The sequence below is a fragment of the Castor canadensis genome, chromosome 7 (genome assembly GCF_047511655.1).
Source record: "Castor canadensis chromosome 7, mCasCan1.hap1v2, whole genome shotgun sequence".
Classification (NCBI taxonomy): domain Eukaryota; kingdom Metazoa; phylum Chordata; class Mammalia; order Rodentia; family Castoridae; genus Castor; species Castor canadensis.
Window position 1 is genome coordinate 148773509 of NC_133392.1, and position 23223 is coordinate 148796731.

A 23223-nucleotide genomic window follows, 5' to 3' on the forward strand; every position below is an offset into this window, starting at 1 on the left:
TTCCAACAGCAGGTTAGACAAAGCCGAAGAGAGAGAAATAACTGGAAGACTGATTTGTAGAAATTACCCACAGTGCATCATGGAGAGAGAACAAAATAGGAAGGAGAAGTGAAGACTCAACAATTGCTTAATACAAACTCTAAAAGAAGAGAATAGGGGAGACATACAGTTTGTTGGCTGAGAATTTTCCAGAAGTGAGTCCTGAGAGTTAAGAAGCACCCATGCCTGGATAATCTTAGCGGAGCTGCCCAGTTACCAGACTCATGGGAAATAATGAATCGTCATTGTCAGCCCCCAAGTTTAGGAAGGTTTGTTACACTCATGATGTGTTCTATCAGTTATGTGTATGTATAATGAAACTTCTTGTTCTCTACTAACTCTCAGCCTACAGTTTGCCAGCAACTATATTCCCAAATTATCTTGATTTCATTAAGTTAACCTTTCTGATGGAAAAATAGAGTTCACATGTCAGGGTGTAGAATGACTTAGAATAACTCTCCATCAAAAAATAAGGTGGGGGTTGCATAGCTCCAAGGTAGAGCATTTGTATAGCATGTGCAAATCCCCGAGGTCCATCCCCAGTACCACAGAAACAAAGAAACAATCTGGGCACAGTGGTACACACCTATAATCCCAGCACTCAGGAGGCCAAGGCAAGGAGGATCTCGAATTGAGGCCAACCTGCGCTGCAAATAGAGTTCCAGGCCAGCCTGAGATACATAGAAAGACCCTTTCTCATGAAAACAGAGACTAGGGATATCACACAGTGGTAGGGCACTTGCCTTGCATGTGTAAGACCCTGGATTTGATCCCCAGAACCAAAATAAACAAAAACTACAAAAGAAAAATAGAAAATGAGCAGTATTTCATAGCAATTACTTTTCCTTTTCTTAGCCATATCTATTCACCCATCTCTGCTTTGTCATATGTGCCAGATCTCAAATGACCTTGTCAACACATCAGGATATTTATCATCTAGCAAATTGCAGGCTGCCAGTGTGCCTCTTGAACCCCCCAAATTAGAAATGTTCAAAATCTTTGCAGATTTTTGTGCTCTGTTTGTAAAACATACTTGGAAGATGTCACTGTTGTCAAAAGACATATTTTGGTTCAAAATTATATTTGATTGCAAAGGAAAGTGGAGATAGTGGGGTTCCTCTATGGCACTTGCTGTGTGACCTTGAACAAATTAGTTAGTGTCTATGAGGCTGAACTTTCTCACCATAAAATTGGAGTCATCATGCTCATTGGGATCATTGTGAGGAATAAATGAAATTCATATACAAAGCCCTTAGTCCTGAGCCTATCCTGAAGTAGGCTGTGAAACCATGAAGAAGGGAGCCAGGCATGCCTGTAATCCCAGCACTCAGGAGACTGAGGCAGGAAGATTGAGGATTTGAGGTAGCATAGGCTGCATAGCAAGACTCAAGAAAAAGAAAGCCAGGCACTGGAGGCGTGTGCCTATAATCACAGCTACTTGGGAGGTTGAGATTTGAGGTCAGTCTGGGCAAATAGTTTGCAAGACCCCATCTCCAAAATAGCCAGAGCAAAATGTACTGTAGGAATGGCTCAAGTAGTAGGGTGCCTGCTTTGCAACTGTGAAACCCTGAGTTCAAACCCCAATCCCATCAAAAAAAGAAAGAAAGACATACGAAAGAGGAGGAGAAGAAGCAGAATTCCAGGGTGGGGGCTGGAGCTCAGGGCAGAACACTTGCCTAGCATGCACTGCAAAAAATAAAAGAATAAAACCCTTTGAAGTAAAAATCTCCCATTTCCTTCCCTGCCTCTGTGAAGGTAGGTCAACATTGCTGCCCAGCTTGGTGTTTGCAAGATAAAACCAACGTGAGTTCACAGATCCACCCAAGCATCCTGACCCCTGAGTCCCTAAACTCCTACTTGGCTAAAAATTGTCTGGACTGTCACTCGATACCAGCAGAAATACAGAGCAGACTGTGGCTTGGTCAGCTGGCTCTTTCATCTCCATGATAGCAGACATTACAGTTGATGTGATTTATTCCCTGCCATGGAATTTCATCCACTAGTTGCTTTATCGTGGGACAAACTTGGCTTCAGTCCCCAGGCGGAGCAGGGAGAGGTCAGGATGCACAGATCGATTTCCAGAGTCCCCAGATGTGGTAATAGCCTTATCACTTTGCACAGCAAATGAAAGGGGGTAATCAAAGAGCAGAAGTGAAGGCTCAGTCCTCCCCTAAAAGAATGCATCCCAAATCCTGGTAATGCATCAGAACAGGCACCTCTAAGCGATTCTCCCCCATGTGAGCCTCCTTCCCCGGGGGCCTGGGGTGCAGCCAAAGCCCCCTCCTCCCTTCTCAGCCTCTCCTTTTGCTGCCTTTCTCGGATGCATGCAAGTGCGTGTCTTTTGCAGTGGATCGCGCACGTGTGTTAGACGCAGCTCACGCCATCCCTGCAGTTGGGAGATAATTTCCTCCTTCCTCTCCCACCTTATCGCTCACTGCACACACGAGCCCCTGCCAGGAGGGAGAAAATCTGAGCGCTTTGCGTCTCTGACTTGAGACACCTCTGTCTTTGCAGCCAGGAGAATCTCGTTATTGACAACGTGACAGGCATGTGGCATGTGTACTGTTGCCTCTCTGCAATTTGATGAGATGTCACACAGGCTGTGGCTTGCTTCAAGGAAGCCAGCAGGAAGGAAAGGGCAGACTGACAAAGGTCGCCAGCTGTGGCTGCTCCCAGGGGCAAAGTGACCCACCTTGTCCAGAGGGTTCTCCCTGGGGCTCTTTAAAGGCCGGCCCTAAGTGATACCCATTAAGAATATTTGCTTTTACAAAAACTCAATTTATACACAGTTTTCAAAGCCAAGACTATAGTGTAAAGTGAGGTTTGCTACCGGGAAGACTGTCCCTTCCCAGCCCCTTGATGGGTTTTGGTGAAAAGCTGAAATAATCTCCAGACTGCTAGCAGCGCCAAGTGGCAGAAGGGCTTCCCGGGAGTCCAGACTGAACTGCCAAAAGCATGAAAGAGCGGGTGACAAGTGTAAACTGATTTACTGAAGTTCTCATGGATAAAAGCAAAGGATGCTTGCACAGGATATGAATGTTGTTGATGCTACTAGACAGTATACTTTAAAATGGTAAAGATGGTGCCGGGAGAGGTAACTTCATGCTGTAATCCCAACTACTTGGGAGGGAGAGAGTGAGAGGATGAAAGTTCAGTGCTATCCAGGGCAAACAATTAGCAAGATCCCATCTCAACCAGTAAGATGGGTGTGGCCTCAAATTTGAGATTCTCCTGCCTCAGCTTCCTGAGGGCCAGGATTACAGGCATGTGCCACCACACCCAGCTGCAAACAGTTTTAAAAGTATAACACCTGATTTGGGGACTTTGGAGTCATCTAATTGGCCCACAGGGGCTGATACCCACACGGTTTCTCAGGCCCCGCGTATCAGGCAGTCCTGAGCTGTATCGATAATCAGCTGAAAGTCCTAGAAACCCTGCGCCCTCTTTTTAGTGCTGATGTTCGTTACTTCTTGGGAGACTTAGCATGAGCTTTTGATCTCACTGTGTGAGGCTCAAGCATTAACTTCTGAGGACCCTTCACGTTCTCCCCATTGAGGTCTGCTGCCTAGCACAGTATCAGCTTCCCAGAAATGAGCAATTGAAGAGCTTAGAACAATGGTCCAATGCCTTCCGTGTCCTTTCACAGAGTTAGGACACTTCATTCTCCTTTACCAGCCCTCGGAGATCCCCCGCCATGGTTATTTGCTGGGGAGAAGTTATGGCTGAGGAAAAAGGGATCTCTCCTCCCACCCCCCAACTCCCGCGCCTCATTCTCAGCATGAAGGTTTCCTACTACAGGGTCTTGTTGTTTCTTCCACTCCTCCCACAAATATGGATTAACCACTTCAAAGTTGGCACTGTAAGCACTGAAGATTCAATAGGGAGCTCAAAAGATGATAATCCCAGTCCTCGTGGAGCTAACCCATCAATAAGATTTCAAAAATGGGGCTTGGGGGTGTGGCTGAAATGGCAGGGCGCCTGTGTTTAGCAAGCAGAAGGCCCTGCGTTCAAATCCTGGTAACGCCAACACTATAAAAGGAAAACCAGGCAGGAAGCACCCGGAAGATGGGGGCCCATATTGCTCTTCCCTTGTGGGGACAGGTAAGCAGAGTCAGGAGGTGAGGGGTGAGGCACCAAGGAAGGAGGGACTGCAAGGCCAGCGAGGCTGAGGGAAGAGTGAGAAAGGTTGTGCAGGGCTTCTCAAGCCATCACAATGACTCTGACGCTGACTCCCTGAAAGATGGGTTCCCTGGCAGGGTTGCAGCACAGGGTGACATGATCTAATGTTACTTTCAGTGTCATTTACACTATTCTGCCCATGTGAAATATAGAATTCGGTGATTTATAATAAATACACCATGTTGTACAACCATCACCACAACCCCATCTTAGTGCATTTCTGTCACCTCATGCCTGTGACTTTCATGTTAAACTGGGCCCTCTGGCTCCTGTGTTAAAGAATAAAAATAAGATCAAAGGCAAAGAAAGCACTGGAAAGAAACTTTTCACTGCACATGTGAATACAAAAAGCCCTGAGAGTGGAGGGGTGAAGACATGACTGACAAGCTTTTCTTTCTTCACTGGAGGTTTAACACCTCCTTAATGCAAAGTTAGCAGGATGAAAGGGCACCCACTCCAACGGTAAGAGCAGGATATTAATAAGATTCAAAGAACTGCTTAAAAAGTGAGAAATCCAAGCCCAAGAGCTGCATATGTCTGTGATTGATTCCAAACTTGAAGCTGATCCCACCCCTTTTACATTAAAAAAAAAACCCTATCCTAACACCTTAGAGCCATCAGAGGAAGAGCTGATGGCAGCAGTAGGAATCAATCCAGACGTGTTTCTGCAAACATAAAGCAAAAAGGTGGCTGAGTCTTCTCACGTTGAGTTACCAGTATGTTAAACTCCAGCTTCTTGTGTTGATTCTGAAAAGGGAAGGCATTCTGCACCGAATCCATGTCGTGATCCAAAGTCATGGGTCCCTGTGGAGGGGCTACTGCACACCGAAAGCAGAACCTGAGGGAGGTTGTTTTTGTTTTTGTTTTTGTGGTGCTGGGGGATGGAACCCAGGGCCTCCCTCTTGCATATGCATGGCAACACTCCACCACTGAGCTACTCTCTAACTGATGATTGAGAATTTTATACATTTTACCTGGATGACTAAAATCCAGGATTATAATGTTTGGGACCAAACAGTGGATTTTGATGACTTTCTCGCTTGCTTGCTTGCTTGCTTGCTTGCTTTTTCTTTCCTTCTTCCTTCTTTCCTTTCTTTCCAGCAGCTACTGCTGCAGCCAGTGCCCTCTCTTTCCTATCAAAGGTTCCCCCTTGTCTCTTTCCCATTCCTGGAAAGGTCAGAGAGTGGGTGTTGAGTTCCCTTCCCACCCCCCCACCCCCACCCACCTGGGCAGGGCCTGAGGCATTCTTGCTGACTTCCCTTAGCTAATACCTGTGCATCCCTGAGAGCCTGCCACACAGCTTTTCTCTAGGTTTGCAACCATGCAGGCAGCAAATCTTTAAAGCAGTGCATTTGAGCATGGCATCCATCTGAGGATGAAAGAGGAGGGAGTCTGGCAGCTGCCAGCCAGGCTTCAGAGATGCCTGCCTTGGTTTACCTGCACTCTGGACTCTTGTATGAGGTTCAACTGCTAATCTCAGTTCAAGGTCACAAAACTGTCTTTTTGGCTTTTCATAGCAGCTGGGCTTTGACTTGAGCAGTTACTCAGGAATGCTGCTATTGCTGCTACTGGCCACAAGGGGGAGCGGCCCTCCTGCAGCTATACCAGGCTCTCCAGCTGGGTGAGATGCCTGGGACAGAGGAGGTACCTGAGTGGCCACCTTGAGAGAGCTGCTGGCCCAGTGGCTCTCCCTGGGTCCACACCATCCAGGAGCAGCAAGAGCCACATGTGATCACTGAGTGTGTGGTTACTGCAACAGCAGAGATTGGCCCCAGGGACCCCAAAGCTCTCTACATAATCTGGGCCATGGTTCCATCTTGATTTTCATTGGCTGTATAACCTTGGGCAAGCCCCATCCCCTTGCTGAACCCGTTTCCTTGTCTGCCAAGAGAAGAGGTTGGGATGAAGTCTCACTGGTCTCTCAGAGACCTTTCACCTGAGATACCCCTTACAGGCTAGGGTATCAGGGCCATCCCGCTAATCACACAATCCAACAGACTAAAGTTTCAAACCCTCTGCCAGAGCATCATCTCCCTGGAAGCATAAACAGTGAGATCAGCTCTGTGCCATGGGATCTTTAGCTCAGAGAATGTGTTGCTCCCAGGTTCCCAAGTTGTTACTAGCCAAGAGGCCTTTATTCAGACAAACTGGCGTTTCCTTGTCCAAGTGGAAAACAAGCACTCCAGTTAGAAGTCAGGGCCCAGAGAGGGACAGCCACCTGTTCTGTGTCACTCGGCAAGAGGGCAGCACTGCTGAGGAAGCTGTCCTGACTGGACACAGTCCCTAGCAATGACCTGAGCCTGTAGCTTCCTGGGCTCCACATGAGCTCAGATGCATAAGGAAGAGTCACATGGGGGAGGCAGGGCAGGGAGTGACATCCCTACTTCCATTGTGTGTTCACCATGCTGGCTTTTTCCTACACCACAGTGACCTGCCCTCATAAAAACCCATAAGCCCAGTGCCATTGTCATTGGACAAGTTCAGAGACTTGGCTGGAGTCACAGCTCAGCAGTGGCTACACCAGGAACTGAAGCTAGTGTCAAAGCCTAGAAGTTTATTCACTCATTCATTCATGCATCCATTCAGATCTTTATTGAGCACCAACTGTGTACCGGGTGCAGTTCTAGGCTCTGCGGTACAGCTGCAATAAGGTGCCTGGAGTGACTGCCCTTGTTGAATCTCTATGTCAGAGAAGAACACAAAAGATAACAAATGATACAGGTCAAGTAGAAAATAAAGCGGAGGAAAGGAAAGCACCATGGTGAAGGTGTACACGTGCCTCCCATGTGTCTAGAGCAGTTCTTCTAGGAGTCACCCAACCACCTGCCCATCTGCAGACAGTTGGTTTCCAGTCTGCACCAGGATCAAAGCAAGGCTGCTTCTCTGACTCTGCACCTACAGGACCCACACATGGCACTTCAACTAGCCCTGGCCTAGAAAGTCCTCAGTCATTAGATCTGGATTCCTGCTCCAGCACACATCACCTCACCTCTCACCCCCTCTTCCCTCCAGGCTGCACAGGCCCCAGGGAACCTGTTGCAGAGGAAGGCAGCAGTGCCCCCATCTGACCTGTGATGAGGCAGGGCTCACCAGTCTCTCTGAAGGGGACCGCCAGCCATATCCTCAGCAAGTGGCTATGGGGATGGAGAGAGACCTGGGTTCCATCTTGGACTGTATCAGTTGCTAGCCATGAGACCTTAACTCTAAAATGGTGACATTGATTCTTTGCAGGAGTAGATTGGGCACAGGAGGGTTTGACCCAGGGCCTGAAACCCAGGAAGTGGAAGTCCCTGTTGCTGTGCACGTGTATGTGTGTTTGTGTGTAGGTCCACACATATGTCCATGTGCACGTGAGTGTATGTGTGTGACATTAATATCCTTCACTGCTTTGCAGAGTTTGTCCCAGGAACCCCTGGGGCCAGGTCACTGACCACCTCTTCTGGGTCTCTCCCCAGATTGCCAAGGCATTATCGAGGACGTGGTCCTGTTGGGTGCACCCGTGGAAGGAGACCCCAAGCACTGGGAGCCTTTCCGGAAGGTGGTGTCAGGGAGGATTGTCAACGGCTACTGCAGGTCTGTCCACATGTTGCACTCGTGGGGAGGTGACAACACTTCCCAAGCACCCAGAGAGCCAGGGCCCTTGCTGAGAACACGTTTTGAGGCCTGATCCCTCTCCTGGAAGATCCTGGGAGCCGGTCAGGCACTGGTGTGTATGGAGCACTGCCCAGGCCGGGTGTTCTGATCTGCAAAGCATCCAACCCCATAGGATGGCTGGCAGTGGGAAAGGTCATGAAGGGGGCGTCCCTGTGTCAAGCGCAAGGTCTCTTGCAGAACGGCAAGGCTCAGCACAATCAGAGCTAGGGGAAGGGGGACACAGGGGATGAGACTGAAAAACAAAGTGGGCGCCCACCCAGGAGTCCTTCGAGACCAAGGAGCTCACATATTTGTTGTTGGTAGTGCTCAATTTTTGGAACATGGTTTCTGGGCGAGGCCAGGGTGAGAACAGGAAGCTGATAGATGGGGGAGGCCAGTAACCAGTGCAATAGACCCTCTGGCAAGAGGCAGAGTCCAGTGGGGGAGGGATGGAGGAAAGAAGCCCCTGAGTGGGGTGAGAGGGGGCCTTAGGGGTTTTAGCCACCCCAAAACCTTGTAGAACTGCTTGTGTTACAAGGCTACAGGCAGGATTCCCTGCATAAAAATCCAAAACCTTATGAATTCTGAACTACCTTGTGAAATATATTCTGACCAGCCCCCAAGGGTTTTTGGTAAGACACCCCTATTTTGCGGTCATTGCAACAAAAGTACAGGAGAAAATTTGCATTCTGAGCTCAAATTCAAAGGGTAGCTTGGAATTTAAGAAATGGTGAGGTTGGGTGATTAGTTAAAGGGGATAAAAAGGGAAAGGAAGGAAAAATGACACCAGGGCGATGAGGGGAGGTGATGGCTCCATGGACACACTTTCGACATTACAACTAAAAAAGTCACGCAGAGAGAGGACTTGCTGAGAAGAGGCAGCAGCTGCTCTGTGTGGCTCATGAGCATGAGTTTGCAACAGGGGGCTAGAAAGGGCAGCCAGAGAACTCAGAGAGATCAGGACAGGATTGAGGCCAGTGAGCCAGTAGCTCCTAGTGATAGCTTAAGCTGAGACTCCTCTGGTCATCTTTAAACTAGGGCAGTCTTCCCAGCTTCCATCTACTCTCCTGGAGATGGAACAGAACAGGCTAAAATCCCTGCCCTTCTGGAGTTTACCTTCAGATCTCACTTATCGAGAGCTCACTGCACTGCCAACCCACCATAGTACGTGAGTGGTTATCTGCAGTTTGAATGGCCACCCTGAGGAATAGGCAGAGACTAGAAAAGGGATGTGACAGAGAGTTTAATTTGTTTTTTGTTGTTATTGTTGCTTGTGTTTGTTATTTGGTTGGGTGGCTGTTTGCATTTGTGGGACTGGGAATTAAACTTAGGGCTTCCTGCTTGAAGTGCTCTTACCACTCGAGTCCCACCCCTGATCCTTTCACTGTTTTAGTTTTTCAGATAGGGTCTCATGCTTTTGCCTGGGTTAACCTTGGACCTTGATCCTCCTACCTCTACCTCCTAGGTGGCTGGGAGTCCAGATGTGTGCCCCTATGCCTAACATGCTTGTTTTTAAGTAAGAATAACTTTTGAATGAAGAAAAATAAAAGGAAGGGACAAAGACTTGCATGTCAGACAGTCCTGGGTTAAAACCTTGGCTCTGCCATTGACTTTTGGGTGGCTTTGAACAAGCCACTTCCATCAGCCAGGGTATCCTGACCTGCACAGGGGTTCTGAGAAGATTGTGAAGGAAAGGACTGGCACTTAGTTGGTTCCCAATCAATTATAGCAGGTCTAAGGTCATTACTGGGCATTGACACATAACCCATGACTTTTTGGTACTTTTCATGAACAGCAAAGGGAAAGCATTAAAATTGCATGTGTGAGAATGAAAGCCACACAGTCTTATTAAACCTAGCTGTTCTATTGAGAACCAAGGCCAATAAGCATGGCTTTTAGTTGTTTGATGAGGCCCTTAGTCATGTCTTATAGAGAGAGGGAGGAGGGAAGAAGGCAACACATGGACCAAAACCATAGCCACACCTCCTCTGTTCAATTAGGCACCAACCAGGTGTTCTGATTCTCAATCCTGAAGTTCTTTTAGTTACTATGAACTTAAACTTGGGGGAGAAATGGAGAAGGGGGCTTGGGCCAAATCCCAAGCCAGGTGTATTTACAAATGTGTGTTTGCATTAATAACCGTGTAACCATATTATAAAAGAGAGTTGAATGTAAATTACAATCATGATAGAACAAAACAGATTATTGTCCATAAATTTTCTTAGTGCAAAGGCAGAGACAGACCCGGTTGGGATCAGAATTTTAGGTAACTTTTTAAACAACAGTTTTACACATTAACTTTATAAAGGAAGTTTATGAACCATCCTAAAGATATCTACACACACACACACACACACACACACACAGATGTTTTGATCTAGGCATGCCAAAGAATATCAATTTAAGCGCACAAAAAAGTAAAAATTCTGTGGCCACAATTGGTAGAAGACAAAGACACGCACAGAACACACACCAAACAATCACATTAATTCAGAGTACACTCTTAGACCATTGCTTTGTCATTCCTTTGTTTTTAGTAGGTTAGTCAGTGAGATTCTTAAGTAGTTTATAACAGATCTAACACAAATACCCTATCTTTGTCTAATCCTTAACAGATTAATGCATTAAAACTATATTAATTTAGAGAATGTTAACCACATGTTAGTTATAATTTTCCTAGAGGATGACAAGATGGCATCATCCATGAGTTTCCTATCCCTAGGGAGTGGCAAGAAGGTGCTAGATGTGTGGCAGCTTCATCATGGTAGCAGCATTTCCTATGACCCCATGCTCTCGCCAAAGGGGCTTTCAAATGGAATGCAAAGACATGTTACATGCAGCATAAGCTGTTATGGAATAAGAGATCTCTGCCTGAGAGGCAGGTGTTACTGCCTGTACTGGTCTGTGGCCTCTAGTGTTACTGCAGATCCTGTTTATTAGCAGGATCAAAGTGCTCCCAGTATTTCAGGATGCAGCCAAGTAGTGAGTTGCTGGCTTCCCTGTGCTGCCTGGTGAGGAGAGAGGGAAAGGGAAAGGGGAATTTTGCCCTTTGGGAGAAAGGGAGAGCTTCCTGGATCTGTGAGGCATTCTTTCTTTAGATATCAAGGAAGTCTCCAGTATAGGTCCTTTCGACCTGGTTCTGTCGGACATCTCCAGAATGAACAAGCAGCAGGGGCCCCTGACTTCCATCAACCATTCTCCTAAGGCCCTGCCTCTCACCCATTCATGGGCTCCTGAATGTAGTGCTGATCCTGGACGCTAACCGAACTATTACCCTAATGAGGAGACCAAATAATCGAAGCAAACTAAGGTGGATTTGAACTCAGGGCCTCACACTTGCTAAGCAGGCATTCTACCACTTGAGCTACTCTGCCAGTCCTTGTTAGCTTCCCTAAAGAAAGGAGGTTTAGAGACTACCTTTAGAATCTGGTAACTAACCCCAAAACCCCATCAGTGAAGGGTGCCAGCCACTTACTGTCAGGCCCAGGGCATGTGTTCCTGGGACGGGAATGTGACCTTATGGTAAGCATTTCTGCAACCCCTGCAGGCATATGAACAAGGAAAGCACTGATGACAGTTGGGACCAGGTGCCCAGGGCAAACAGAGGCATGGTGGGTAGATGGGCAAGGGAGCGGAACAGGGGAGGAAGAGGAAGAAGGGTGCCACCGGAAAGAGGGGTCTGGTCTGAGGTCCGGGGCTGTGGCTGCTAGAGCTGGCTCCTTTAGCGTCCCCTGGCACTCACATCAGAGGCCACAGAGCCTGGACCAAGTGGGTGGTGGGTCTTGGAGCACAGCCAGCACTGGCTCTACTCCCTGCTCAAGCCACCCAGTGAAGGCTGCCAGCCTGGGTGAGCCTTCCAGCCACTGAGCAAACACTACCACCTGAGCAGACCCCGCCAGCTCCAGGCACTGCAAGTTCCCAGTCGCGGGGCTGTCCCTGCCATCCACTTGGCTGCACAGCTCCTAGCAGCTAAGCTCCAGTGGGCACGCATTCCTAACCTCTCCTGATCACCCTCCCAGAGCCATATGGCTGCATAGGTCCAATGGTCAGAGAGGGATGAGGGAGAAGCAGAAAGGGGGAAGGGCATTGCGGTTTTAATGCATCCCCAGGGCAAAAACTGGCAACATGAACCATGCAAGTCCCAGTGCAGCGCTAAGGTCCTTTCCCAGAGGGAGTTATGGGAGTCAGGCCCCACTGTCTCAGTGTGAGGGTCCCACAACACCCAAACCATGGGTGGTGTTTGGTTCTGAAATATCAGGCAGGGGGCGCAGGGCAAAAGGACAGAAAGGGATGGAGTTAGGAGAAAACAGATCAATAGAAGTAGCATCTTGAGATCTCTCCCTTTAACTTCTGGCTGGCTGCCATAAATGTTAACGGCAGTGGTGCAGTCTGTGATCAGAAGCCTTCCAAAATGTCCCACTTGGAGGAATCCATAGCAGGACATGTGGGTGTAAATGGAGTTTGCTAAAAGTTAGGAAAGGGAAATACACGTGGAAGCCAGGAAGCACAGAGAACATGCCTCTCTTCTCCAGGTGCTTTTAAAACCTAAGCTAACCCATGGGAAGGGAGGAACCAGGAATTCCCATCCATCCCCATCAGTGAGTGGGGAGGGGCATGGGTGGTCCCAGGCCAGGTGAGGACAGTCTGGCCATCCCTGAGTCAGTGCATGGTCAATCTGAAATGTACTGTTAAGTCATATAGTTTCTGTGAGTCCCGAACTTTCCCTAACTCTAGCCTGCCTCAGCCACACCACACACAGGGCTAGCAGTCATACTAGAGACTTGCTGAGTACCTGTGTATGCATGAACCATCTCAGCTAATGCTCCCACCAACTCTAGAAGCTAAGATACACTGAGGAAATAGAGGTTCAGAGAGGTCAAGCAACTTGCCCAAGGTCTCACAGCTCATTATAGACAAGGCAAGACTTGAATCTGGTTCTGTGTGGCCCAGAACCAGAAGGAGAAGTCTTGAAGGCTCTGTGGTTTGCTCATCAGCACAGTAGAGAGATTGTGGAAACCTTTATCATATGCTCCTGCGCTGTCCCTCCATTTGTATAAAAAGTGAAATGAATATTTTGTTGTCATAACTATAATAGAAATAGTTTGGAAGGATGACACTGACTCTGCTTATTTACAACTGTCTGTATCGGGAACTTTTACAGTATTGGGTATCCATAAGTACTATGGTTAGGTCAGTAAAACAACTGGCTTCATCTCCCCTACCCCTGTAACCACCATTCCTAGATACTGCTTCTTAGACCCCCAGGTTTAAAATGGTCATTGGGATCTGAAAGCATTGCTCTCTGGAGAGAGTTAAGGAGTTTCTAGAAGGGAAAGTCTGTGGGCAATGGGGAGCCACGGGTGGTTTGTAAGAGCAGAGGACTATGGTCAGATACGTGTTTTAATCTGAGAAGTTGTTTCTGCTTGAGCACCTGGGCAGGTGCTACTGAGGAAGGAGGTAGAGGCTAGCAAGCCAATTTGGAGCACACCAGTTTGACAAGTCCAACCTGGACCCTGTCCTTCTAGGGCCTTCCAGTTTGGTTCCCACACACACCCACGTTGTCAGAGACCACAAAGGTCAGAACTGACCAGGCCCGGGAGAGCCCCACCAACCTTGAGCCCCAGGCCAGCTGGAGATTGACCTGTGGCCACATAACAGATCACACAGCCAAGACCAGGACTCAAACCAGGCCTCCTGCCTCTTGGCCATTCTGAGCCCCATCCTGCAGTGAGGAAGGGTGCTACTTTGGATGCCAAAAGAAGCAGATTCCTGGGGATCCGGTGGATATCAGTCTCCATAAAAGATGACCAGATGTGCTAAATCAGATGTGTCTGGATGTAATCCGTACACATGCCTGGACTGACTGAGTCACGAGGCCTGAGTGCATGACTCTTGACCTCCCCAGCTTCACCCCAGGACAAAATTCAGGGGTTCAAGAAGGAAGGCCATCTGTGGGACCCTCAGACCGTGTCATCATCCCTGTACAATGCTCATTGCCTCTCAAGAGCTGGGAGGCAGAGTCTAGGCTTATTTTCTCTGGATAGTGTGGGGTTGTCTGCTGGGGGGATTGCAGGGACAGGGGTTCAAAGCTCGCCTGAGCAACACATGGATCAAGGAGAACCTTATCCAGTTTCTTCTTGTCCACTCAGTGTTCACTCAGTCATCAGGGTTAGACTCTAGCTCTAATGGAGCGTGTGTTTAGCACGCAGGAGGACCTGGGTTCCATCCCCAGCACCGCAAAAAAATACTTAGGTGTCAGTCAACAGAGCTGCATCTGTTGCATGACAGATACTATTCTTGGCTCTGGGGACCCAGCAGGACCAAAACAGAGCCATCATAGAGTCACCGTGGCATCTGTGTGCAGCCCTTGGCACTGGGCCAGGCAAGCTCTCAGCACTGCTCTCCACACAGTCTGGTCTTGGTCTCCTGCAGAAGTTCCAGTCCCACCAAAACCCTTGGGTCAGGTGGACCCAGTCTTACCTTTCCCAGGCTAATGTCACCCATCTCCACCTGCAGGGGAGACTGGCTACTGAGCTTTGTGTACCGCACATCCTCTGTGCAGTTCCGTGTTGCTGGCCTCCAGCCCGTGCTATTGCAGGATCGGAGGATGGAGAATGTGGACCTGTCCTCCATGGTGAGTGCCCACCTGTCCTTCCCAGGGCTCTGCCTGTGCCTGTGTAAGGAACACCAGGTAACCTCAGCCCAGCAAACCCCTCCCTGTCAGTCCTGGAGACCAGTATATACCAGGGACCTTCCTCCTGTGGACTCTGTCCCCAGCCCTTCACCCCTCAGCTCTAACCCTCACACAGCTGTCAGGCCAGAACTGTTGCCCCATTTCACAGATGAAGAAACTGAGGTTTAGAAAAGTTTCTGTCTCACAACTAGTGATTAGCAAGGTAGGATTTGAACTTACAAAGTCCCCCTCTGGTGGCACATAACTGCCATCTTCTTCCCCCATCAGGATGATGTGTGTCTCTCAGAAACAACCAGATCAAGCAAAGGACACAGGCCGAGGGCTCAGGCTGGAGCAAGGATGGAGTGCAGCCCCGAGCCTGCCTTCTGGAAGTTTACTTAAAATGCAAGTTTCAGGGCCCCCGTCCAAGCCTTCCATCACCAACCACCCCCATGGCTTGGGGCCTGCGACTCTGCATTTTAGACATATTCCCAAAGGAGTCCTATGGGGCTAAGACTCAGTGGGCTGAGATGGTTACAGAGAATTCTTGCTGGAAGTGAGTAGGAAGGTATCTTCATGGGAAGCTACATAAACCCTACTGCAGTTTCTAGGTCACATTTTAGACTTGAAAGGACCTCATTCCTTTCAAGGGAGTTCATTCCTGTCATAGCGAGCTCCTAACCTCCTGTGAGGACACACTGGCTGTTCCTGCCTCTGCCCTAAGCCATTTACAGGCATTTCCCCCTCCACTGTACAGATGAGAACACTGAGGTTAGAGAAGACAAGGAACTTGCCCAAGATCACGCTGCTGGAACATGGCAGAGCAGGACTTGAACCTAGGTCTGAAGCCAGTGGTCATTGCTCAGCTCAGGTAAACATGAGAACCAGAGGGACAGGTGCCTCCACCAGGAGGGGAAGGCAGTAGCCACAGTTGCGTCAGAGGGCAGACTTAAACCAGTGCAAATCTGTGAGACACGAGGGGCTGCGAGGGCAAAAAGTTTGGTTCCAGTTATTACTCAGCTTCCTGCCATTCCACATATGCCAAGTGCCTCCCCAGGGGAACCCAATTTGCACACAGTGGCAATTTGAGCCCTCCTGCCTGACAGCAAACACAGCACACCTCTCCCCCACCTTCAGCCAAATCCCTCCCTCTGAGGGACTCTGCCTTCCATAGCTGCCCGCCCACCCAGCCTCCCCTATCCCAGCCTCAATGGCAGGTGAAGCTGGGCATGGCCTACCTCAGCCACCCCAGCATGCCCAGCCCTCACCTGTTATTGAAACTTCACCGAGCATTTGACGGTCGGTAACATAGGGTAACTCTAGCGCGTGCGCGAGCGCGCGCGCGCGCACACACACACACACACACACACACACACACACACACACAAAGCAGAACTTCACCTGCCAATGCCCTGTGTCCACCAGCAATATTCCTGCCTGGGGTTCACCTAGGCCTCTCTCCTGGCCTACAACCATCTTGCTAGGGCCAATCCATCCTCCCCTGTGTCTGAGCTCCCCCAACTCCCAAGACCCTCACATAGGCTGAGGATCATTGGCCCCAGAAGTAAAAAAAAAAATGGGGCAGCCCTGGGCCTTCCTAAGTGGGAACTTTGGGGCCTGGGGTAACCCCAGGAATAGGAGTTTCTAGACTCATCTGCTCATGGACCCAATGGCCCAGGTTGGACAGGCTTTATAGGACAGACATGAGTTCCTGCCCTCTTGGATCATCTTTATCCCTGAAACATGTGAGCTGTGACTCTCATCCACCTGTACAGTAGCTCTTAGGTGTCCCCAGCTCACAGATGGGAGAACTGAGGCATGAAAGTCTGGCCTCTGAATGCTGCCACCTCCCTGTGGGACTGAGGAAGGCACAAAACCACAGGCTCTGTACTGATGCCTTCTGACCCATGACCAGGGTTCTCTGTCTGATTTTTGAGAGTTCCTGCACCCTGAATGGGACAAAGAGGAGTGAGGACCTTGTGCCTCACCACCATGTGTCCTCTTCTGCCAAAAGAATCCAGGGAAGCTCACACCTGTAATCCTAGCTACTCAGGAGGCAGAGATCAGGAGGATCACAGTTCTAAGCCAGGCCAGGCAAATAGTTCACAAGACTATCTTGAAAAAACTATCACAAAAAAGGGCTAGTGGATTAGCTCAAGGTGGAGGCCCTGAGTTCAAAAACCTATCACAGCAAAAAAAAAAAAAAAAAATCCAGGAGTTCCTTTTCAGTTTAAGTTCCCTTTATTTCACCACTCTGCCCCGGAAGCCAGGCAGGAGGCCACAGGGAGAGCCCAGCCTTTGGCCCTAGAGGCCTAGCTTAGAATCCACCACTGGTGTCCTGGCTGTGGGAACTTAGGCCAGTCCTTAACCTCTCTGTGCCTCAGTTTCCTTATCAATGAAGTGGTGTAAATCTCCTAACTTCCAGGACAGTCCAAGTAAGAAGCTTGGAGCATAGTAGGCTCTCACTAAATCTTAGCCCCCCCTCCTCTCCAACTGCTGCCATCACCCCCAGTTCTTTGCCCAGGAGACCAGCAGCTTGCCCTTCTCACTAGAGCCCGTGGCAGCTTCCCAGCTCCTGCCTAATAATAGCTCTTTATCTCATTAGGTGCATCGCCAAAGCGGTGCTTTTCTCCTCTGGGTAATTGGAGGTAATTAGCATTGCCTTTGTGTGCTGTTCCTGTTCCCGTTTTCCTTGGAAACTCGCTGGAGGAGAAGGGCTGGCTGCTGGGGAAGCCTAGCCACACTCAGCTCCCAGCAAACCACAGACCTGTCACCTCCCCGCCCACCCTGTCGCAGGCAGAGGCCATCTCTGAGGTGAATGAAGGAACCAAGGCCAAGCTGCCTTCCAGACTTTCGGTCTGTCCTGCAGACACAGGGACTGGGTTGCCGTGGGCAGGGGGATTCCACTACCCAGGCCCAGTACATTAGGCTTCCAGGGACCCAGGCCCAGGGCAAGGCTCTCTGTGTCCCAAAGGAGATGCCAAGTGTCTTCTAGAACTTAGCAAAAGGCTCAGCACAAAGGAGACACTCAATCATAATAACAGCAATAACAATAGCCAGCCTGTGGCAGGCACCGCTCTATGTGCATACAGGCATCATAACCCATTGGGCAGATGTGCAAACTGAGGCATTAGGAGGTGATGCCTATTACCTCGTTGCCTATTACCGATGAGTATGGGGAACCTATTTCAAAGCCCGAGCCCTCAAAGACACATTTGTGCAGCCTGCATTCCTATGGCCCATGGCCTCAGCTGCCACCTCCAAGTCTGCCAATATGTCTTCCTCCATGTGTTATCCCACTAGATCCTCACACCAGCCCACACGGTGTAGATGTCTTTATGAGTCCCATTTTACAGCTGAGGGAACTGAGTCCCAAGGGGCCTGGTAGGCTCGGAAGGTAGTTCTTGGGACAGGCAGTAGGGGTGGTGATAGCCAAGGTTCGGTCCCTTTGAGGTCTCTTTCCATGCAAGAAATGGGAAGTGCCAGGGCGGGTTCATATGCATGAGGATCTAGGGCTGTGTGGGTTGCAAGGGTGACTTAGAAGTGGCCCTTGAAGCAAATAGTCTGACGAGAAACTGATGCTGTCCAGGTGCACTGAGGGCCACCATTCAGTGTCCAGAGGCTGTGACGCCCCAGTGAGGGTCTCTAGCCAGCATGAGACCATGAGACAGCTTCTTCACTTTCAGGGGACTCTGGCAATGCTCAGAGTCTGCCAGCAGCGGGCAGATTTCAACAGGACAGCCAGGGAGATGTCACAGGCTGAAATCTTCAGCCAGCATCAGCTGCGCCAGAACTTTCCACAGCTCACAAAAGGCTTTTTCCTGCCCTCGTCACCCCCGTGCCACCCTCCCTCCAGCTGACTGTAAAGTTGGAGCACTGGCAGCCACCTCTCTCTCCTGGGTCTGTACAGAACAGCAGTCCAGGGACTGGGGTTGGCTGAGACCTAGACCAGCTCAAAGCCAAGAACACCGGAGCTCTGTGTTCTAGGACAGCGAGCAGTAGTGGGCATAGGGTATCCAACTAGAGTCAGCTGCAGCTGGTGGTCGTGCACTTCTTCCTATTTCCACCCAGTCCTGACACCAGCCCTTTGCCAGCACTGCAAAGTACAGGGAGGCAGCTCTAGTTTGTCTTTAGAGAAGCAATTATGGTTTTGTCCCTCTGGGTCTGAAGTTTCTGTTGGCTGGAATTCAAATGTAAAGTACAGAGCTTAAGCAGCCATCTTGGGCTCCCAAGTAGATCAGCCCAACTAACTCCCTATCCTCCATTCCCCATTCTAAGAAAACTAAAGAAAGGGAACTCATATTTATGGGGCACCGACTAAGTGCCAGCACTGTGCCTTGTGACTCACAAGTATTATTTCTTCCCACCAAACGCCTGAGTTTGGGTATCACTAATTCAAATCAAGCAACATCTCTATGAAAGTGTTTTGGGTTGCATAAGAAACACCACAGTTTTGTATTCTACAAAGTGCCAGGCTCTTGAACCTCTTGCAGCAGATCAAGGTCATATTGTTCATTTTACAGATGAGGAAGATGGGGTTCAGGAAATCAGAAGGTCTAGCCCAGTTCCAAGTTAGAGACAGAGCTGAAGCTGGGGCCCGTTTCTCTGAGTCCAAATGCAGGTTCTTTCTGGTGCCACCCAGACGGTCAATACACCTGAAGCAAAAGGGCATTGGCCTCACCTTGACCTCCACCCCAATCCATGTGCCTGAGAAGGTCTTTGTGTGTGGACATGTGTTTCAAGACATTCATAAGGAAAGGCTGGAGAGGCAGGCAGGTTCCCGGTGAGAAAATGACAGAAGTGCACAGGGAAGTTTCTCTTTGTGTTCTTGACAAATCATTTGAACAGCTCAGTGTGATTTGGAACTCAATAGAAATGCAGATGTTAGCAGCAGAGTCTGTGTTGTTTGCTAAGATCCCCAGCAAGAGCCTCCCCAGTGTTTTCCTGTTCTTTTTAAATAAAAACCTTTCCCTTCAGGCTTGTGCTTGCCTCTGGCACTGGGCATGCCCTCTGGGCAGGCTGGGGAGAACTCGGGCCCAGCTCTCATGCGTGCATCTTAAGCAAGGGACTGGGCTTTGCACTGTGCTTCTCTCACTGTACCATTAAGCAAACCACTCTGGGCTTCAATTTCCTCATCTGTAAAATGGGACTGATTTTGAAGTCCTCCTTCACCAACTGACTTTCCATGCAGAAACCAGGCTTTACAAACAGGCCTCCATCCAGCACCTATCCAAAAAGGTTAGTTGCCTGACTGTATTAAAGACCTACTGTGTGTTGGACATCATCCGTTAATCCATCCAGGCACCGGACATTCCAGTCACAGACACATCCCAGTGCAATGTCTTATTCTCCGAGGAAAGGGATGGCACTTCTAAGTTCTTCACCCTTGTCTTAGCTGGCGTTCAAGACCATGTAATAGAGCCATGCTAAGGTGTCTTAAACACACAAAGCTTGATTCTGTCGCACAGAAGATGCCAGAATAGGCAGTGTTGGACTACTTTGCTGACTGCAGTGTTCAGGGGCTAAAATTCCTTCTCTCTTGCAGCTTGCTGTGCCTTCCTTAATGGACCGGCTCATGGCCCAAGATGGCTGTTCAGGCTGTGGCCATCCTGTCTGAATTCCATCCAGGCCAGTGGCTCATGCCTGTAATCCTAGCTACTCAGAAGGCAAAGATGAGAGTTCAAAGCCAGCCCAGACAAATAGTTCTCAAGATCCTATCTCGAAAAAACTCATCATGAAAAAGGGCTGATGGAGTGGCTCAGGGTGTAGGCCCTGAGTTCAAGCCCCAGTATCTCCCACACACACACAAAAAGAAGAGCACCCCTCCTTCTAAATTCAGTTCCAAGGATGCCCCACAGAACATCACTGCTTCCTCTCTGACTTGGTCCCTTTGTCCTACTATAAATACCTGAGACAGACAATTCACAACGCACAGAAATTTGTTTGGCTCATGGTTCTGAAGGTGTGCAGTCCAAAGGCCTGGCACTGGCTTCTGGTCTGGTGGCTTCTTGCTGCATCGTCCAAGAAGGCAAAAGGCAAAAGAGAGATGAACACGTTTGGATAACAATCCCACTCTCGAGAGAACAGCATTAATCCACTCACCTCTTACAGGTCCACCTCTGAACTCTGTGGCATTGGGGACTGTTTCCAATACATGACCTTTGCAAGACACATTCATTGGCCATGACTGTCCCAATGCTACACCCAGCTGCGAGGGCAACTGGGCAGAGTTCTTAGGACTAAGGGAGAAGGGGGAGAGCCAGCTGTCATCACAACACTTTGCAGCCCTTGCTGTAGCTTTATTTCCAACTTGGGGCTTTTCTGGGAGAAATCCCCAAGAGCCACCCTCTGGTAAAGCTACTCTGACTGTCCCCAATTCACAGAGGAGGCAACAAGAGTCAGGGATAGAAGGTGCCCATGCCCTGAAGTTCCATGACCAGTAGGCACCAGGGCCCTTCCACTACAGTGGCAGGCAGAGAACAAGAGCCTCCCCCAGCCTGCTGTCCATCAGGAGAGTCCTCCCTGCTCAAAGGACCCACCCTTTTAGAGAAACTTCTTTGCCTTTATCTAAGAAATCCCACAACAGCTTTGAACCTGGAGCCTCGCCACCCCACTCTGGATCTGAGAGTGAGAGTTGGAGATGGGATTGGTGAGTGGTTGGCTGAGGATGTCAAGGTTCAGAAGCTTAGCTCAGGGCACTGGGGAGGGCTGGGCCCTCTTGCCTACCCACTGCTGGCCCTCACTCACTGTCCTCCTGCAGGTCAGTGGCCACCTGGACTACGCCAAGCAGATGGACGTCATCCTGAAGGCCGTGGGCATCCACACCAAGCCAGGCTGGGACGAGAAGGGGCTACTGCTGGCCCCCAGCAGCCTGCCCCAAGATGAGCCCAGCCAGGTAGCAGTTGAGACCACCCATCAGGATGGGCAAACCCAGGGGCTCGCACCCGAAGACACCCCCAAAGTGGCTATGTCCACTGACTCCAGCCAAGCCCAGGTGCCCACAGTCCTGGACCAACCTGAAGGGACCCCACTTCCTCCTGCTGCCAGCCCAGCTGAGAGCCCCTGTGTCTGCAGGCATGGCATGGGCCCCAACCCACTGGGCTGCCCTGACTGCACCCACGAGACCCAAGGGTTCTGCCAGGGACTGGACTGACCCTAGTGGAGACCCTGGGCATCTCCCCAGATTTCTCTATGCAGCACTCTCCCCGGGGAGCTCTGAAGGTTGGAAATCCACAAGTGCCTTTCCTAAATTGAAGGAATCAGAACTGAAAAAGAACTTGAAGGAAGGGGAACAGGGGAGAAAACACTGCCACCTGGGCAACAGAGCACAGTTCCAACTCCAGGGCTCCCATCCAGCCGTGGGCTTCCTGCATTTGAAGTCCCAGCTGAGAGGTCTGGCTATTCATGAGGAGGTAGGTCACAGGTCTCTCTGGGGCTGGAGGCTCCCATGCCACCTCCTTCCCCTGGCCTCTGTGGCGCTAGGTGTCTTCCTGCTCTTCCATAAACACGCCAGCACTGCCCTCTAGCCCCAGGCCCCACCAATGGGCTCCTACAGAGCAGACCCAGGTGCCAAGGGGCAGCTTCCTCTCTCTGCTCTTAGAAGATCTGATCGGCTCGGTCTGTCCTGAAGGTCCATGCAGGTTGTGCACTGCACAACTACAGAAGCAACAGTTACACAGATGGGATGTGAACAGCATCCCTACAGTGTGCATCATGGTGGTTCTGAATATAACTGGAACGGGGCACGAGGAATAAACACTGAATTGGCATTTGGTGTAGTGGGAACTGAGCCTGGAGGCAAGCGTGGATTATACAGCGAAGGAGTTCTTGTAGCAGGAACGGGTGACAACAACATCTATAAATGATAAGAGCACCCCCCATACATACTGGGTGTTTACCACGGACCAAATGCTTCCATGGATTTTTCAGTTGACTTTCATGAGCTCCCTATAGCATTGGTACTATTGTTTTTTGTGGGGTTTTGTGTGTATGTGTGTGTGTGTGTGTGTGTGTGTGTGTGCGCGTGGTACTAGGGCTTGAACTCAGGGCCTTCACCTTGAGCCACTCCATCAACCCTTTTTTGTGATGGGTTTTTTCGAGATAGGATCTCATGAACTATTTTCCTGGGCTGATCTCTGTCTCTCGAGTACTTGGATTACAGGCATGAGCCACCCATGCCCAGTGGTACTATTGTTCTCTGCACTTTATACTTAGGGAAACTGAGGCTCAGAAAGATTAGGTGCCTGCTGAAGGTCACACAGCTAGTCAGTGATGGAGCAAAGTCTCAAACCCAATGAGTACGACTTCAGAACCTAAGCTCTTAGCTGCCATGTCAGCATTCATGTCAAGCTTCCTCCTTGTTCCTCCCACTGTTCCTGGATGGCAGGGCCAGAGGTGCCCCCAGTGTGCACAAGGGGAAATGGTGGCAAGGCAGAGGGCATGTGGACAAGCTCTGGAGGAGCTGGGAGGAGGGCGGAAGGAATTGGTGACAGAGTACAAAACCCAGACGGCTCCTCCAGCATATTTGCATTTGTTCATTCTACAAACACACAACTCCTACTGCTTCGAATCTAAACTGCTTGTGCCACACTAAGGCCCCAATATGGGAAAAGATATTGCTGGGGTTCCAAAGCAAATCGGGAGAGAGAGTTCAGACCAGAACCCAATACACCCGGGCACAGGTCTCTTCCACGGCCTCA

At 49.8% G+C, this 23223-nt stretch overlaps 1 protein-coding gene across 6 annotated transcripts in view; it reads left to right on the forward strand.

The window, feature by feature from the left end:
* Positions 1-23222, forward strand: part of Tmco4 (transmembrane and coiled-coil domains 4) — a 100961-nt gene extending 77739 nt beyond the window's left edge. For 5 of the 6 annotated variants that reach the window (XM_074081162.1, XM_074081161.1, XM_074081160.1 and 2 more), the window contains 3 exons: positions 7674-7785; positions 14362-14485; positions 21285-23222. In XM_074081162.1, the coding sequence (XP_073937263.1) occupies positions 7674-7785; positions 14362-14485; positions 21285-21677 (629 nt within the window). In that variant the 3' untranslated portion in view covers positions 21678-23222. Of the gene's footprint in view, positions 1-7673; positions 7786-14361; positions 14486-14812; positions 15396-21284 lie in introns of all 6 variants that reach the window. The other variant, XR_012450097.1, reaches the window with a different exon arrangement.
* Position 23223: the final 1 nt, after the last annotated feature.